The sequence below is a fragment of the Crassostrea angulata genome, chromosome 1 (assembly GCF_025612915.1).
Source record: "Crassostrea angulata isolate pt1a10 chromosome 1, ASM2561291v2, whole genome shotgun sequence".
NCBI classification, from domain to species: domain Eukaryota; kingdom Metazoa; phylum Mollusca; class Bivalvia; order Ostreida; family Ostreidae; genus Magallana; species Magallana angulata.
The window spans coordinates 2,973,796-2,992,873 of record NC_069111.1 but is presented as its reverse complement, the minus strand read 5'-3'; the positions used below and the strand labels follow the sequence as shown (position 1 = coordinate 2,992,873).

General features: G+C 36.3%; 1 protein-coding gene across 1 annotated transcript; it reads right to left on the bottom strand.

The window, feature by feature from the left end:
• Nucleotides 1–18,425, bottom strand: LOC128176308 (uncharacterized; the record flags this gene model as incomplete). The annotated part of the gene is made up of 13 exons (XM_052842565.1): nt 1–341; nt 451–744; nt 1,404–1,706; nt 2,481–2,783; nt 3,213–3,362; nt 5,835–6,094; nt 6,477–6,681; nt 7,216–7,404; nt 14,413–14,493; nt 15,944–16,117; nt 17,624–17,767; nt 17,988–18,018; nt 18,291–18,425. Coding segments are annotated over 13 exons (2,595 nt in total), but the record flags the coding sequence as incomplete, so codon positions are not given.
• Between the last annotated feature and the right edge of the window lie 653 nt (nt 18,426–19,078).

The window sequence follows — 19,078 nt, the reverse complement described above, 5'->3', positions numbered from 1 at the left end:
AAATATAAGTGCACGTCAAAAGAAGAAAAAGTAGATAAAGCAAACTAAAGCAACAAGTCTACCATGGTCGGACAGTGTCAGTGTGAGGACGGACTCCGAGTTACACCCGTAAACATTGCACACTGACAGTCTGAAGGAGTAAACCCCCTCCTCCTCCAACCCGCGGTAAGTAAAGTCCTGTAGCCCCTCCCCTACTCTGTTGCTGTAAAGCAGGGACCAGTTCCCGTTATTCTCCGCCAGGTGGAGTCGGTGCATGCTACCGGAAGTCACTCTCCAGGTCAAGGTCACAGAATCAGACGTTTTATTTGTGACCTTGAACATTTCAGGTTTTTCAGGGACCCCTGTTGATAATTGTGAGACGTGTTACACGTGGTAATGATGATTAGTTATGTTAGGTATCTGTTATACGGGTAAACATGGCGAACAAAAAAAATGATTGCAATAAATTACCTTCTGTTACAAATGTCAAAGGGGTCGTTTGCTTAGGGTTACACCCAAAGATATTGCAAACCTTCAAGGTCACAGAATACTCTGTCTTCGGTTGTAGAGATCTAATCTCTGCTCTTTGAGTCCCTTCTGTGGAACTCAATGTTAACAAAACTTCAATGGAAGACAAATCAGCTTCATTCAAAATGTTTATAATAACTTCCTGTTGGATATTCATTGATTCTGCGCTGAATTCCACTTCCGCTGAAGAGTTGCTTACTTTAACTACACGGATTCCAGTCGGAAGATCCGGGTAGCCTATTAAAATAAATTTTCAAACCTTCCAAAAGTTTCTGTTTTTCTAACAAAATTACACAGCAGACACAAAAAGGAATTTCACATTTTGATTAGGTAGATAAAATTGTACATGAATGGGAGAAATTTCAAGTTAAGGGAGTTTGCATGCATTCAAAAAAATCAATAAACAGCTTTTACATGCCTTTAAGATTTAGCCGTTATAATATATCTGATTGTTTTGGACATTGAAAAAAGTGTCATGTGATTGAGATTGATGTCCAAAAAGTAGATATGGGAACAACATAGTGAAAAAATCAAGGAAAATTTTTAGGAAACTTGTCGTAAACAATCTGCGTTTTGAAAGACTGCAATCTTAAAAACATGCAATTATTAAGGTAAGGAAGAAATACGTTTTTACACGCTGCCATGTTGTGTTTGGCTACACAGTATATCTTTCTTGTCTACTTTTAATCAGATTAATCGGTATTAACTGCATGCCAAAGAGCGGTCTGTTTTAAAAAAGCTCATACTTTTATATGATAAGTAAAATATACATGTATGTGTAAAAATTGGATTTTTTGGTAAACCTTAATCTTTGTTGGTGACCGTGCAAATCCCTTTAAGGTGGGAGAGGATTCGTGTCAATAATTATCGTTTGGACATCGTTACATGGGTCTTACCTAGCGTAGTTATTGAGAGAAGTTCGGGATCCCTCGGGTTACACCCATAAGCATTACATGGCCTGACAAGAAAGTCATATTTTTGCCTCGGTTTCAACATTGACACCGTTACAAAGATGTCGCCTGCATCAGTCATAGTGGAAGAAAAGTTTGTAAACAAGCTCCAGTCGCTGTTGTGTATCCTTCCCAGGACAACCAAGGACGATAACTCGGCTTGTTTGATATTTATCAATCTGTATCTAAGCGTTGCTGTTGTATTGGCAACCTTGTGTAGGCTCGGGCTGAGTAGGACGTCTGGATAACCTATAGACAAGACAGACTGCTGCTACTGTAGGATACAATGCTAAAATGCCAGCTACAGAACTAGGAAAAACTTTGTTTAGAACAATTACGCATCAGATTCCTTTGCATGCATAAATTTAAAAATGTATGTAGATTGTAGAGTATATAATATTATATATAGTAGTATATCGAGAAAGAATAGCTAATAAAACTACAAGAAAATTTGGAACAATGATTATAGCAATTGCCATGGATTTCATTTAGTGTATGATAGGCCATGATCTATTTAAAAAATGAAAATCTATACACCTAATTCCTGGAATTGCAAAATGAATATAATAATAATTCTGAAAAAAGAATTGAGAATAACCTCGTCTGAGGGAAACATTTGTATAAAGGAAAACAAAAAAATCATCGACATATTGACCGGGAAACATAACAACTCTTACAGCCTTCCTTATTTCAAGGAAATACAACTACTCAAAGAACACGAGGTTTTTACTTTTAATAAGCAAAAGTATTTTATAAGTCGAACGTACGGTATTTTAAAGGTATTTAATAAAAAAAACTCCGAGAGAACTGAGAAGTAAATTGATGTAAAGTTAAAATATACCCACATCCATCTACTTTCTCAGTTAACATGATTCATTATTAAACCTGCCACCGAAAAGTAAATGAGAGTAAGAATCACACACATTACTAAAGGAATAATTTCACTATAATTGTTAGGATAATTTATTGATATATGAGCTGAGAGAAGCGACATGAGCAGCATATGGAAAACCTGTACAGTACCTTTGGTCTTAAAGGCTAGAACTTCGTCAAACCTGTCCTTGTTGCACCCCTTGGCCGAGTTGCAGGCCTTGATCCGGATCTGATAGTCTCTGCTTGGATCCAGATCCGTCACTTTCCTGGAGTACTCCTGTTGTTGCTCACTGGATAGAATGCTGGAGACAACAGGTCGCCAACCGAGGGAAGTGTTTAGGTCGATTTGAAAACTTTGAGATGTTCCCCAATTGTATCCAGCCGTCCACGTCAATAATACGCTCGTGTTTGTGACGTCATTTACTCTGATATTAGTTGGAGCACCAGGTGCACCTGCAATGGACAGTTTGTTAGCAATGAGTTTTGTTTCCCATCGTCGGAGACCCACGTCCAATCTCTCACAAGCTAAGAGACTGCGGGCCAGCACATTGATCTTTGCTCGTTTTCATGGATAAAGCATGCCCTATTTTAACTGGATTCTTTACTGTTTTATTCTCTTCAATATCGCTAATGCTTTCTTAATTTATGCATCGATTAACAACTGTGGGTTTTTAACAACTTATGATATTCATTTTCAAACCTCAAAATCTGAAGAATAATATAAGCGATCAGTGCTTGTGCAATGTGGTAATCGAATTTCGATAATCCCCAGTACTGACCATTAAAGATAAGTATATTTATTGAGTAAGTATTGTCATGTATGAAGTGTAAATTGAGATGTGTCGTCATGTTTTCATTATGCTTTCTTGTACAAAAACTTACATTGTATATCACTGGAATCTACTTTGACGGCCTTGACCTCCACGACGTCCTTGACCCCCTTGACAACGATTTCTACTTCTGATGGGCTGCCAGATTTGGCCATCCGCTCAATTCGTTTGTTTACCAAACTTTCCCAGTACAAGTAACCGTCTATAAATTCAACAAGTACGGTTTTACGAAATATTTCAATGAATTAAAGAGAGTACTGCTAATAATTCGTGAAATCGACCAGGCGCAAAATTATTAAACATATAAAACATGATTAATAGAATCATTCATTATTACGAGTGTGGGATAAAGAAATTCCACCGAGGGGACAAGATTCACGGTCTAGGACGATGCTTTGCCGAGACATAGACCGTGAATCTTAGCCCCGAGGTGGGATTTTACTACTAGTATCCCACATGAGTAAAAAATGATTGATACACGTATTTCTCACATTATTTCACATAAAAAGATGTCTGATAATTTTCTCTTTTTACGTCTAAATTTAACTATATTTATTTATCCCTCCGCGTGCAACAAATAGTGCAAGTGAAGAATAGAACATACGACAATTTTTCAATGAAAATATGATAAATATTGTGTTCAAATAAACAAAACGACGATTTATAGATTTGCTCAGTTAATCAATTATCATTTCGTTACAGCATAAAATGGTTGTTTACATTTTACAGCGGCGTAGTAATACACAGTGTAAGACAGAAAATTCTCAAACTGCCGTCTCAAACCGGACAAACCGATCTCAGACCGGTGATAATGCGAGAAATACATGTATCAATCATACGTGTAATCACAGCAATTACATAGTACGATATCATAAAGGTTCTTCGGCTAGAGGAGAAATCCCGAACCCTACCTAGGACGGAGATCCCGATCATGTTGGGGAAGGAATGGACGGTGCTGGACGCCAGCTGCCGTTTTCCGGTTCCGTCCGTGTTTCCGAGCCACACGGACTGGTCGTTCCCGTCGTTCCAGAACAGCGTCTGTCCCTCCACATCCAGGGCAAGGGCTGAAGGGTACTGGTCCCTCAGATCAAAAATCTCGGTCCTGCCGCTCCCGTCTAGCTTGCAGCGCTCTATTTTGGGCTTTGTACCACCATCCAACCAATACAGAAAGCTAGGAATAACACGTAACGATGCAGAATGTAACTTCAGTATAAACGTTGCATAGGCGTCGGAACCGGGGAGGGGGCGGGGCTAGAGGGAGGGGGGCTTGGCCCTCCACTTTTTTTTGCAAATGTAGACATAACAATAACTAATTTGCTTGTCAAGATTTCTAATAAGTCTAGCCCCCCCCCCCCCCCTTCAAAATGCTTCCGACACCACTGCTTTGTAACGGATGTGAAATCTGAATAATATAGCAAATGAATATTGTTGCAATATCGTTTTTGTTTTTGTGGATATTATAACCGTGTCTTGTGCCTTCAATAGAACGCTTTTATACAGGTATGAAACCAATTGTCATTCGTGTTTAATTTTTTTTTTTAGATCTAATACTTACCCATTGTTGATATCTATTTCTAAATCCTTTGGAGAACTTATTTCCTCCGACGCTATTTCTACATGACCACTTCCGTCGAAATTTAAGCGCTCTATGGTGTCATATCCGGTATTTGTCCAGTAGATCTTCCGAGCGTCATAATCGAGAGCGAGGCTAATGAAGTAGGTATAATCTGTGGCATTGACTGTGTACACGCGCTGCTGCTCTGTAAGGTGAAAAATGTTTAACCAATTTATAGATTACATTGTTATTCCATATAATTACCTATATTATTTTGAAAGTATGGTATTATATATATAGTGCCTGTTTGGGAGGGTAACAGTTGAAATTGACACCCCGAGAAAACCATTGTCAACCGACGCGAAGCTCAATTCGTTTGTTTACCAAACTTTCCCAGTACAAGTAACCGTCTATAAATTCAACAAGTACGGTTTTACGAAATATTTCAATGAATTAAAGAGAGTACTGCTAATAATTCGTGAAATCGACCAGGCGCAAAATTATTAAACATATAAAACATGATTAATAGAATCATTCATTATTACGAGTGTGGGATAAAGAAATTCCACCGAGGGGACAAGATTCACGGTCTAGGACGATGCTTTGCCGAGACATAGACCGTGAATCTTAGCCCCGAGGTGGGATTTTACTACTAGTATCCCACATGAGTAAAAAATGATTGATACACGTATTTCTCACATTATTTCACATAAAAAGATGTCTGATAATTTTCTCTTTTTACGTCTAAATTTAACTATATTTATTTATCCCTCCGCGTGCAACAAATAGTGCAAGTGAAGAATAGAACATACGACAATTTTTCAATGAAAATATGATAAATATTGTGTTCAAATAAACAAAACGACGATTTATAGATTTGCTCAGTTAATCAATTATCATTTCGTTACAGCATAAAATGGTTGTTTACATTTTACAGCGGCGTAGTAATACACAGTGTAAGACAGAAAATTCTCAAACTGCCGTCTCAAACCGGACAAACCGATCTCAGACCGGTGATAATGCGAGAAATACATGTATCAATCATACGTGTAATCACAGCAATTACATAGTACGATATCATAAAGGTTCTTCGGCTAGAGGAGAAATCCCGAACCCTACCTAGGACGGAGATCCCGATCATGTTGGGGAAGGAATGGACGGTGCTGGACGCCAGCTGCCGTTTTCCGGTTCCGTCCGTGTTTCCGAGCCACACGGACTGGTCGTTCCCGTCGTTCCAGAACAGCGTCTGTCCCTCCACATCCAGGGCAAGGGCTGAAGGGTACTGGTCCCTCAGATCAAAAATCTCGGTCCTGCCGCTCCCGTCTAGCTTGCAGCGCTCTATTTTGGGCTTTGTACCACCATCCAACCAATACAGAAAGCTAGGAATAACACGTAACGATGCAGAATGTAACTTCAGTATAAACGTTGCATAGGCGTCGGAACCGGGGAGGGGGCGGGGCTAGAGGGAGGGGGGCTTGGCCCTCCACTTTTTTTTGCAAATGTAGACATAACAATAACTAATTTGCTTGTCAAGATTTCTAATAAGTCTAGCCCCCCCCCCCCCTTCAAAATGCTTCCGACACCACTGCTTTGTAACGGATGTGAAATCTGAATAATATAGCAAATGAATATTGTTGCAATATCGTTTTTGTTTTTGTGGATATTATAACCGTGTCTTGTGCCTTCAATAGAACGCTTTTATACAGGTATGAAACCAATTGTCATTCGTGTTTAATTTTTTTTTTTAGATCTAATACTTACCCATTGTTGATATCTATTTCTAAATCCTTTGGAGAACTTATTTCCTCCGACGCTATTTCTACATGACCACTTCCGTCGAAATTTAAGCGCTCTATGGTGTCATATCCGGTATTTGTCCAGTAGATCTTCCGAGCGTCATAATCGAGAGCGAGGCTAATGAAGTAGGTATAATCTGTGGCATTGACTGTGTACACGCGCTGCTGCTCTGTAAGGTGAAAAATGTTTAACCAATTTATAGATTACATTGTTATTCCATATAATTACCTATATTATTTTGAAAGTATGGTATTATATATATAGTGCCTGTTTGGGAGGGTAACAGTTGAAATTGACACCCCGAGAAAACCATTGTCAACCGACGCGAAGCGGAGGTTGACAATGGTTTTCGAGGGGTGTCAATTTCAACTGTTATCCTCCCAAACAGGCACTATTTATTTTGTTATACTGAATGTCTTAATTAAAGAAAATTTTACTGCTTTTATATAGGAATAACGTGAATTCTACAGCGAACCATACGCGCATAAATTTCGCGCATGTAACATTTTTTAATGTTACCCGTCGCTAAGTGCGTTGCTAACGCTGAGGGTAATAGAAAATATTATTAACTGCGTCTTAACCAATCAGATTTCAGTATTTAACATGAAAGTATAACAATATATGTTATGGTATTTGTTAAGCATGCAACGTGAAGCTTTTGCATTATTACAGACATCTAACAGATGCATAATCTCTCTCCTACCTTCGCCGCACATGTCTGTTCGCCATATTTCCCTCGTTTGGACGTCTGACCAGTATATCTGCTTGCTTTGGGGGTCAAACTCTACAAACTTGGCTTTTTGGATATGGTTCAGTGGTAGGATATGGTGCTGAGAGCCGTCCAAGAGAGATCGGTGGATACTGACTCCGTCAGCAAAGATCAAGATATCCACTGAAAGAGTGAGGATACTTGTTTACAAATTGCAATTTGTGGAAATGTTTTGAATACTTGTATTTTGACTGTATTTTTTGTCTATATATATTTATAGATAGACGGATAACTATTTTTTTCCGGAATAGTTATATTAATTGTAAATGGAATTTAGTTATACTTATTGTTAAAACTAAAAATAAAAAAAAAAAAAGAAATATAGAGGGGATATAATTCACAAAGATTAGAATGTTATCTATCTAAATTTTGAAATAATTGTAGCAGGATGTCCACTCTAGTAGTATGGATACTTTACAATGTTTAATAAATTATCAAATTGAATATTCAATCAGTTTTTAATCAGTATCTTCTATTCGTGGAAAGCAGGATCTTAAACTCAATATGGTTAGCGGAAAATCAAGATAAAAATGTCAATATACACAGGATATAACATAGGAGAAACTTTAAGCTCAGTGGTCTTCTTTTACACAACACGACTCTATACCCACATCAGAGGGTTATGTTCGTATGAACCCAAACAAATAATCAATGAAAAATTTATACTTCAACTTTCATCTTTAACTCTTTCTTTCGCTAATTGTTTATGTATATAATGATATCGTTAGCTTCGTTCTGTGCGTTACAAGAAGAACCAAATTTTTCCATATATGGTAATCAAAGTAACTACATATATTAGGAAGTAAGTCAGTGTTCTCCGAATTTCTATGTAGCATAACATTCCTATCACAAAATAACCCACTGATAGCCCCGATATCTCTGGAGAATACAATATTTTATTTGTATAAAGTACTTAAATATCTATAACTATTATAACTTTTGCACTAAAACTCGCTGGATAACGCGTTTGAATGAAGTTTTAAAATGTCCATAGGCGATAAAATGGCTAATTAAAAATTATATATAAATTGCAATAATAATTGTCGGTATAGACGAGATCTAGATTCATTTTTGTCAGAAAGCTAGCAACATTAACAAAATCAGATTGGTATATAAAAAGCGGGAAGATACTAAATTGTTGTAAATAAAAGATAAAAATAACGTTTTCCTTTTATAGATCTATCTATATTCGAAATCAAATAAAAGTGGAAAGTTCATGGTCATGCTTCGGCAAAAATGTCAATGTTCGATAGCAAATCGAATAAGTGTCCGATGGGGAACAAGAGCAGGCTCATTTTCAAAGTATTGTACGAATGGTGACGAACGAATCAATAACATGACATTTTGAAATAGTATAATAACATACATAAGTATAATATCGCCGTGTTTCGCATTTACGTCCGGATATTTTTTTATTTTATATATTTTTTGGTACTTACATATTTATTTTTTGATGTAAAAATCAAAACTGAATACAATTCTAAGAATACTTAATTATAACAATTCAAATTTGATAACAAATCCTACAGCGGGATAGCTCTCATGTGCAGTACAACCTATCAAATAAACTCGCAGGGAAGTCTCTTGGCTAACATTAATTCTCATTAAAGAGTTCTCTGAACATATCTTAATTCAGATTCTCGAGGCCAGATATCAATATGAATGACATCGTTACAATACTTAATCTAAACTTAAAACTTGACCCCCCCCCCAAAAAAAAAAACATGTTATAAAACATAAATTTATAACTAATCACTTTCGTATATAATTTTTTATATTTACCCTCTAGCATTCTATTTAGAACTTGATGAGAGAGAGAGAGAGAGAGAGAGAGAGAGAGAGAGAGAGAGAGAGAGAGAGAGAGAGAGAGAGAGAAACTCTCCAAATATCTGAAGATATTGAGATTAAACATCATTGGGAGAAGAGATTAATGGTATTCGGTATAACGAAGATTTACTGTACACGTTAAGTATAACCCGAAAAAAGTGACACGACTTAATTTTGTACCAACGTCAGGTAGCAAGGGACAGTTTCGAATAAAGTTGTAAAATTGAGAGTTGCTGTACTTGAAGGCTAATGAGTGTTGCTAAAATTCATGAAATGATTTTTAACATTTTGTTTAATGAATATCATTAGTTAGAGGGGTGTCTCTTGTTGAAATTGATATGCAACATGTAGGTCCCTTATGTAAGGTACATGAGAATCAGAAGTAAAATGCGAAACCTGCGGCTATGACTGTTGTGCTGACTTTACACAGTGAAATTGCAAGTTACAGACGGGAGGTAAAATAACACGAAAAGTAGGTGGATGGGACATTGTAAACTATTCACCGGTAAGTTTCTGACATGTGATAGTGCAACATCAACGCGGTACGGAAGGTCAACCCTCTGCAGGGAATTAGCTGGGGGAGGTCTAAAAAGCTGAAAAATCATGAAAAATTAGCAAAATATGAAAGGGCCAAAATCTCATAAAAACTAGTATGTAGAGAATTTTACAGGTTTTGACTAGTAATTTTCTTCAGAAATTGGTGATTGGCCCTATAAAGAGTGAATTAAAGGTATTTGTGCTGAATGGGAACTGAGGAAATTCTAGTTACAGAGTTCCGAAGACATGCATGCCTTGGCTACAATGAATTGTATAAAAAAAACTGTCCCCTGCCACCTCAGGTAGATATTTGTTCAGCATATGTATGAATAGAAGACTCAGTTCAAAACTAAACTGTATATCAGTATTAACTTTTAGAAATCCCATATCTTGCGCGCCTCATTTGTAATGTAATGTTCTGATTTGTACTGTATCAGGGATGTTTCAAGTACATGTAATCTGAAGAGACATTTAGAAAGCAGTGCAAATGCAAAACTTTTAAGTGCATACGTCAATTTCAAGAAAGTACAAATCCTTGTTGATTCAAACACGTGTGAAAATCATAAAATTGGTGTGTCTCAAATCAGACAATAGTTTGTTTTCTTTGAGTAAACAGCCTCCCTCAGTCTTTCAATCTTTGCTTTATCTGTGATTTATCTGTATCACATTCAAGATTACAAGATAACTGATAATGCTCCAAATTCTGCATATAATCAGAGTTATCCAGATGTAATTTTTTTCTACAAAGAATTTTCTGTCAGATGTTTTAGGAGAGTGAGATTATATCTGATTACCGAACCCGACCAGATTTGAGGTGACGTCGCGTGTCAGAGACAAGAATGTGACACAATGTATTATTGTTTCACATGCTTACTTTCAAGAGATATTAGAATTGGTCTTGAAACCTCTCACAACGTTTGCCATGTGTTGAACACTATTGTCTCAAAAGACGTGAGCCTGCGCTCTCAATATGTTATGCATAATTCAGATTAATTGCGCTATTAATCGGAACAATTGGAACCTTTCGAGTCAATACCAACTCAAAGCTGACATTGTTTTGTAACTACAGTAACAAGATTTCATGATCCTGGCAATATCATCCATTCCATTGTTACGTAATTATTAGAACTTAAATATTGGGAATCGAACCAAATTCCTGCATATCTCTACAGTCTACGATACAAGCACCAGGTTTTATTTTTACTCTGTGTATTCTACTTAATATTTCTATAATGTAAACGCTATTCTATTTCATCATATTATGAAGATAATTAGTAGAAAACCCCAAAAATACACATAAGAGGAAGTCCGTACTTTGATGTGCCCGTGACATGTTCTGTCAGAACACTTTTGTTAATTGGGTCAGTCAAGATTTAAACACATTATCACTTAACGACGCTAGAAATACTCAAAATCTTTTTAAGTGATTCTAAAATCAGTTCCCTGTGCATTAGGATCGATAGTTTCTATCAATTCAGACAATGCCACGGCTATCTCGCCATCGGGGTTCTTCGAGTTTGCATATCATGTTTTCCTCCGAGTGACAGCCTCATTAAAACAAGTCACAGTGAATTGTAATGCAACATCCGCTTGGAATGGCTGCATATAATTGCAAGACTCTATTGCAGCTAATGAGAAAAGTGTGTTGTTACAGGCCACAAAACACGTGTGATTCAATTGAATTTTAAACAGCATGCTGCAACAATGTTTTCTAATTATGTAACATACTCACCCCCCTCTCCGAATCTCACGAGTAGCAAAATAAAATTCAAAATACAGGAGATGCTCCACAGAAATCCATGTTTTCCCATTATACGTGAAGAGTTGTAGGAATAGATCTAGTCTCTATATAAATATCATCCAGTTCCAGAATACACTCACATATATCAACCATTTAATCAATGGCAACAATCTGCATATTATCAGGAATCACAATCAACTTAATTAACAGATCGTATTATCAGACGACGGACATTTGATCAATACTGAATTCATTGATCACCGAGCCTCGACAATACGGAAGTTGGCCCCACGTAAACCCCTCCACTGTCTCAGAGTCTGTCGTCCAATCGATGACGCTGTCCCTCCCCCTACTAGCGCGGTCACAGCATCCTTTGTGTGAGAGGAGACACAAACCGATGTCCGGTGTTCCAATCCCGGCTTCCTGACAATTCAAAAACAAAGTTAAAACACAAGGACGCTGCGATTACTCAGATAAACTCGAGCCTTGCTTTTATTACGCGGGAGTTATACGTTGGATCGACATTTCTGTGAGAGTTATGAGTAATTCTAGAGGTTATCGAATCCGACCGTTCGCTGTACTGATGAAATATGGGAATTACAGAAAAATCTGCCGAAGTCCCACCGGGGGATGCCTACACAGTCGGTCACGACACACGGCGGGGTAAGAGACGAGGCGTTATAGTGAAAGTGTATCAATTCCTTCAGTCCCAGGAGACGGACTGGTCAATGAAGCCTGATTAAAGATATCCAATTAAAAGATCTAATTACAAGCACCTGTCAGTCTGAATCCAATGAACAGAAACAAAGATGGTCGCGGTATATTCCGTGTATATAAGTGTAACAAGTTTAGTGTCGTACTTATATATACAATATTCTTACACACACTGAGCCCCCGGGGCCCTGGATGTGTTATAATATTGTACGGTGCTATGTAAGACTCCACGCTTCATTAGCTAAGCAGCCGTGTTAGACTTTTTTTATATGATGTTAAGTGTGTACTCCATCGGTCTGTAACACCAGCTGGATCGTGCACCCCCCCCCCCCCCCCCCCGGGAGGTGACCGATTTGTAGAGACAGTGTGTATTTTGTATTAAACACAACACGGAACTTCTCTTTGTATACACGCCGCAAAGGGACGGGTGTTTATTTACAACTCATGAATGGGTATTCATGAGAAAAATTAAAATTCATAAGTCCCAGCAGCAGTGTTGGAGGAACACAGCGTAGCATCACTAGGATACAAGTCATTGCCCCAGTACACACAAGAAAACATTGTTCTGTTAATAAGATTTTATTCTATTTTGGATCATTACGAAAGAAGATATTTTTTGCGGAAATATCAAATACAAAACACGTACATACGTTCAACAAGTCATAGGATTTGTTTCTGGAATATGTTGTTCCCCTTAGTATTTCATTAACATGTTACACATGTCATTGTCCTAAGTGTCACCACATTTTAGAAATAAGTACCTGTAAATGCTGTAATGCATACCCGGTATATTCCGGCACGCTCCATACAAAACTCCATGTTTTAACAAAACATAATCCGCATCCATACATTAACAATTTAACAGATGATTTGTAACAACAAAGAATATACACACGTAACATTCGCTTAACAGAAATAATGCGTTACATCAAATACGTTACATATTTCATATCAATGATATCAATCTGTAATAATGTAATACATACAAACAATATGCTTTAAATACTTCATGCATTCAATAAACAGATATAACACTTTAATGGTTTTTAATTTGCTCAACCAATGAACTAAATCGAGTAGATCTACTTCGCTCATCGTATAATTTTCTCCATCATAGCACTATTTAGGAAAATAATACTGAAACAATACATATCCCCCCCCCTAAAAAAAACCAAACAAAAACAACAACAACAAACAATTATTAATAATTTTTTCCCTAGAAAATATTTATTATTCAATAAATAAAATTTATTTCAAAGCTTAGCCATAAAGCGAATACAATAAAATTTAAACGTATTTCATAATATGCGATATACCAAAAATATTTTCAAATGCAGTTAAATTCATGAGAGGTTGACAATTAATTTAATCCGACTCTTCAAAACTTAAAAAAAATGCGAAATCTATAATATATGGAATAAATGATACGATAACACTTATGTTTGATCACTGATAACAAATTTCTATGCTTGATACATATGTCTATGTTTGATGCATAACATATGCATATTATTCATTACATATGTATATATTTATGATAACCATAAAGACATATATCGATACAGTTATAACACAATAAAAATATGAAACAATACCCATTCAGTCTGCTCATTCACAACATATGGCCGCCAGTGTATGTGCTTTACATCGGAGTCATCACGTCCTTCCACGCTGTTTGTTTTAATGTTCAATAGCGCGTACACGTACACGTACTGATCTATATACGTACAGTGTACATGTATACGCTGAGGCACTGGAAGAACTCGGTTTTTCCCGGGGCGTAGCACAAAGTTCAAAAGTCTGTAGGACGCTGGTGCTGATTATAATTTCCCTGTCATATGTCGGACATACTCTGTAAACGAGCATCGGACAATTAAATGTTAATAACAAATTCTTCTTTTCACGCGGAAATCAAGATATTTTCTGAATTTGATAATTGATACATTTCATTTTACCCGTAAATTCAAAAACACTGTTATTTCCAGAAATCAATGAATTTTGATAATATACTTTAGATAAATAAAACATTAATCGTAAATTTATTTCATTGTTGTCACATTGTTAATTTTTCATTTGATGCAACCCATAGGATCACATTATATCAACATGACCTTTACATACGCGATAACATCAGAACTGGTAAAAAAAAATCTTCAGTGATTTATTTTATCATATTTTGAACGATTTCATCTCCGTAAAGACTATGAACTCAAGGAAAAAGTGACAACTGTACACATAATGGGGTTCTTTTAGAACTTGTTTGTGACGTCACTTTGTTGAAGTGGGCGGCCATTGAAGACGTAGGCACGTACCTTTGTAGTCTATCCTTCCGTCTCCGTTCTGATCCGCCTCCTCAATCATCTCCTCCGCGTCTTTGACCGCCATCTTGTCACCTAGACAACACAAAACATTGCAAACGATTACATTGTCATATTTTTGCATTTTTTTTTAAAACTAATTTTGGGGAAAAACATTTCACTGCAGATGTATGTCTATGAATATGTATTTATTTCCATATTGAGTTTACTTGCTGGGTGATAGTACGCAATACAATTATCATATTGTAAAACTTGTATTTACAAACAGCCTCTGAATTTAGAATCTACAATTTGACAACACTTGTAGTTCAACAGAAAAAAGTTTCAGTTTATACTGAAAAACGACTTTTATCATTATCATGTAAAATTTACATATAGTTTTTAAAAAATGAAAACAAATTGATTTGAATTAAGGTGGTATGGGACACTTCCATATTGTGACGCACTGTTTATCGAAATAAAAAATAAAATCAAGAGTGATTTTATAAACAGTCTCTTTCCCGAAATAGAAAACTAACAGCGTAGTGCAGTGGGTTAGACGGTTCGCTTCAAATCTGTAAGCCATGAGTTCGAATACCGCTGGGGTTTTTAAAACTTTTTAGCTTTCCAAAAATTTTAAAAACGTATTTTTTGGCTAAACATTGTAAAATATGAATCACTCTAAACTGGTGTAAATATTTTAATTTTAATGTACTTACATTGTAAATCCACATTAATATCGATAGATGTCCCATACCTATGGTGGCATAGATCTGCCACCACTTGTCAGATAATTATGTCGACTTGTCAGATCTTGATGTCGACTTGTCAGATAATTTTATTCACTTGTCAGTTCTTAAAGTCGACTTGTCACTTATTCACGTGGTTAAGAATTCAACACTTTAACCTTTCCACGCCCAATTTGTGCCATCCCTTTGAAATAATATTTTCTGACAAGTCGACATATGGATCTGACAAGTCGACATAATCATCTTTAACGTCAATATAACTATTTGACAAGTCGACATAATTATCTGGCAAGTTGACATTATTATTTGAGAAGACGACATAACATCTGACAAGACAACATCATTATCTGACAAGTCGACTTACAATATGAATGATAATTTTCTTTAAACTAGGGGCCATATTATTTTTTGTGTCAAATAATTATGTTAACTTGTCAGATCTTTATGTGGACTTGAAAGATAATTAAGTTAACTTGTCAGATCTTTATGTCGAATTGTCAGATGATTATGTAAACTTGTCAGATATTTATGTCGACTTATATGATATTATGATGACAAGTAAATGGCAGTTAGTGGCACTAACACGCTTTGACAACAAAATAGTGAGTCTCTAGAGTCACTATGGTTATTTTCTGACAAGTCAACATAAAGATCTGACAAGTTGACATAAATATCTGACAAGTCGACATTATCATATGAGAAGTTAACATAATTATCTGACAAGTGGTGGCAGATCTATGCCACCATACATACCACCTTTTAATATTAAAATATTTTTTAAAAAACTAGTTGCTGACCGAATTTGGTCATGTAGAAGATGAGTTCCTCCTTGTCAATGTAGCCGTCGTTGTTCTTGTCCAGAATTTTGAAGGCGTCCCGTAGGTTCTCGTCCATTTCATCCGGGATCTTGTTCAGGACCCCACTGGTCAGCATGAAGTTCTCGAACTCGGCGAACTCCACCGTCCCGTTACCTGAGGGAAAAACCGAGGTCTATGTAGACAACACTGTAAGATTGATCATCCAAAAATCACTTTCAAAAGGACGTCATATTTCAGATTTGAAAATTAAGAAAAAGAAGAAAAACAGAAGAAACATTTGATTGGCAGAGAGCTTTTGATGAGCATATGAAAAAGTAAGTTATGTTTTAAGTCAGAATAAGGGTTACCTTACCCTAACCCTGTTCTAAGTTAGAAGATACAATCTAAGCGAGAAGGAAATGACATAGACCCTTCATAATTGACAGAAGTTTCTTAATACTAAAACAACTAAGTAAGTCGGCCTTCTACTGATATATTGCGTCCGGTAACTGCCTCTTACAGACACACAGACAAACTGATCTCACTGGTCAAGGTGAGAGAACGACGATCAGATTGATGTTATGATTCAGACCGCGCCACATTACACACATACTGATACATGTGTATGCCAAACGCATTGATAGACTTAAAAAGATCTTTAAATCAACAGGATCGAATGTTGATCCAACTCATAAACACCGAAACATGATCCGTTTGAGCAAATGAATGGAATCTATAATTGTAATGATATGTAATTTGACGTAAATATTTTTGGGGCTTTTGTTGATGTTGTAGAAAAATATAAAACTTTTTGTTTTAAACGGAAGTATCTGGGTGTGTCTGAAACTTACACTTACGTAATCACTGTCAAAATAACAACAGTTTTTGCACCTGTAGCATGCATTATAGAGAGCACGACAATCGGTTCCTTATATTATCTACGAATAAAAGATTTAAAACCTATCAGAATCTATCACACATTTCAGCCTTTAAAGCAAAAAACTTAAAATAACAGGGTCTTTAAAAACATAACCAAGTCCCATTTTAAAGAAATTTTCACTGTATTTTGAAAAGAGCAATTGCCGAGACATTTTTAGGTAGGCCTATAATTGGTAAACATTGAAAAAGTTGTTACAGCCTTTTAACACCTTGGTCATTTGTAGTACAAATGTCCTGATAAACAGATACAATAAACAGAGGCCGATAAATCTGTACAGCAAATGTACAAAATGAAATCTGACGGCGTAAATGAAATAAATTGATAAAATAACATAGAAATTGCTAAACAATACATGAAGATATACAGATAAATTGACCCCTGCCTAACGAAGGATTTCGGCAGCTGAACAAAAGAAATTAATATTACAAGTACAGATATTCCAAATTAAACAATGTTCATGAACATTAATTAACCGGGACAAGTGTACCTTCATATACACACGGAACTCTTCATTGGAAATCTTTCTTTACAAAATATTTTATTCATGAATTGTAAATAACAGAATCAATATAATCTATAAGTTAAACATGTGCGTATATATTTCCTACAAACTAAATATCATTTTGGGTGCCTCGCGGTCTTTTGTAAAAGGCAAACGTCTTTTATTTTCAATTTGATGTCATGTGGATAAAAATTCGTTTACAATTCAAATTTGATATTTTCTGTTCATTTTCACTGACCGTCGGTGTCCAGACGAGCGACCAGTTCGTCCATTTCTTTGTCAGAGATCAGCATCCCCAGGGAGCGCATGATGACCGAAATCTCCTTGGTGCTGACCTTGCCATCGTGGTCACTGTCAAACAGCTCAAACGTCTGTCGGATCTCTGGAGCAAATGATAGCTACAAGTCTTAATCGATCAACAAAGTAAAATATCGTCATCAAAACCAAATTCACACCCCTTTCCCTAAATTCCCTAAACAACCCAAAATTCCTGAAAACCATTTCTCCAGGAATATAGTATTTTCAAAGATTCCAAAATAAAAAAAATTAAAAATGAAAATAAAAGAAAATCTCGTATGTTTAGAAATAATAAGAATGCCTACCGTCCATTATTCCGTCATTTATTTCTCCATTCTGTAACAGAAAGAAAATACTTATAAATAACTATGACACAAACGCAAACCAAAAACGTTCAACAGTAGAGACAAATTAATGAAGAAGACAGACACAGACAAACAGGTGAAGAAAACGTCAGTTTTTCTTCGTAGAAACGATTTGGAGGCAATCAATGGACATTGGAAATCTGACCAGTCCAAGGAAATTCTTGTACATGTGCGCGACGTGCAAAACCGGAAATTGCGCAAAATATGAAATGAAGATGCTTCAGATTGGAATATGGAACTTACCCTTAACGCTGAAATAATACTATCATCGGACACCGACATGTTGCGTGGTGATATTGAGGCCAGCTCGCTCTGAACAATCGGTGTCAGAGTATTGCGCGCTCTCTCCTGTTGAGCTTCGCCAAAGATTGAAAATATTTACCCCAAACCTTTCAGAATTTAAAAGTCCACTTGCAGTAGATAATAGCAAAAAATCAAGTGAACAAATCAAGCGATAGGCAGATAATTCCTACAATTAAGATATAACACTGCCGCCCCTGACTCGCTTGTCAGTGTTTTTACCTATACGGTTTGATTTGTTTTTATATTTGTTATCAGGATTTGTAAGAAGATTATCGGGATGTGAAAACCCTTTATGAAAACACCTTTCAGATTAGAGCTTTTTGTCCTGTTGGTCAATTGGGGATTCGACAATTCCATTTCTATAGCACTTCAACTGTTTCTCCATATTTCTTGGCCGTTATCACTTTGTGCATGTCAATCAATGCCCTGACCTTGGTTTGATATCGTTCTCAGTTTGCTCCAGGCCTACAGCATGCACTGTCTGCAGTCAATACCTTTTGTCACAAACACCTGTTAGGTCCAATTACAGAGCCAGAAGTGCCGAGTCACATTTAAATGATTCCAGTGTTTCTCAAAGTAGTAATACATGTATGTCGAAACTGACGAGCTTATCTTTCCATTATTATGAAGTTCAATTAAAAAAATTATAACTTAGCTTACATGCATAAACAAAATATAATTCGAGAATGCATTTGAGCTCACACGAACTGTATTTTAGTTGAATGCTT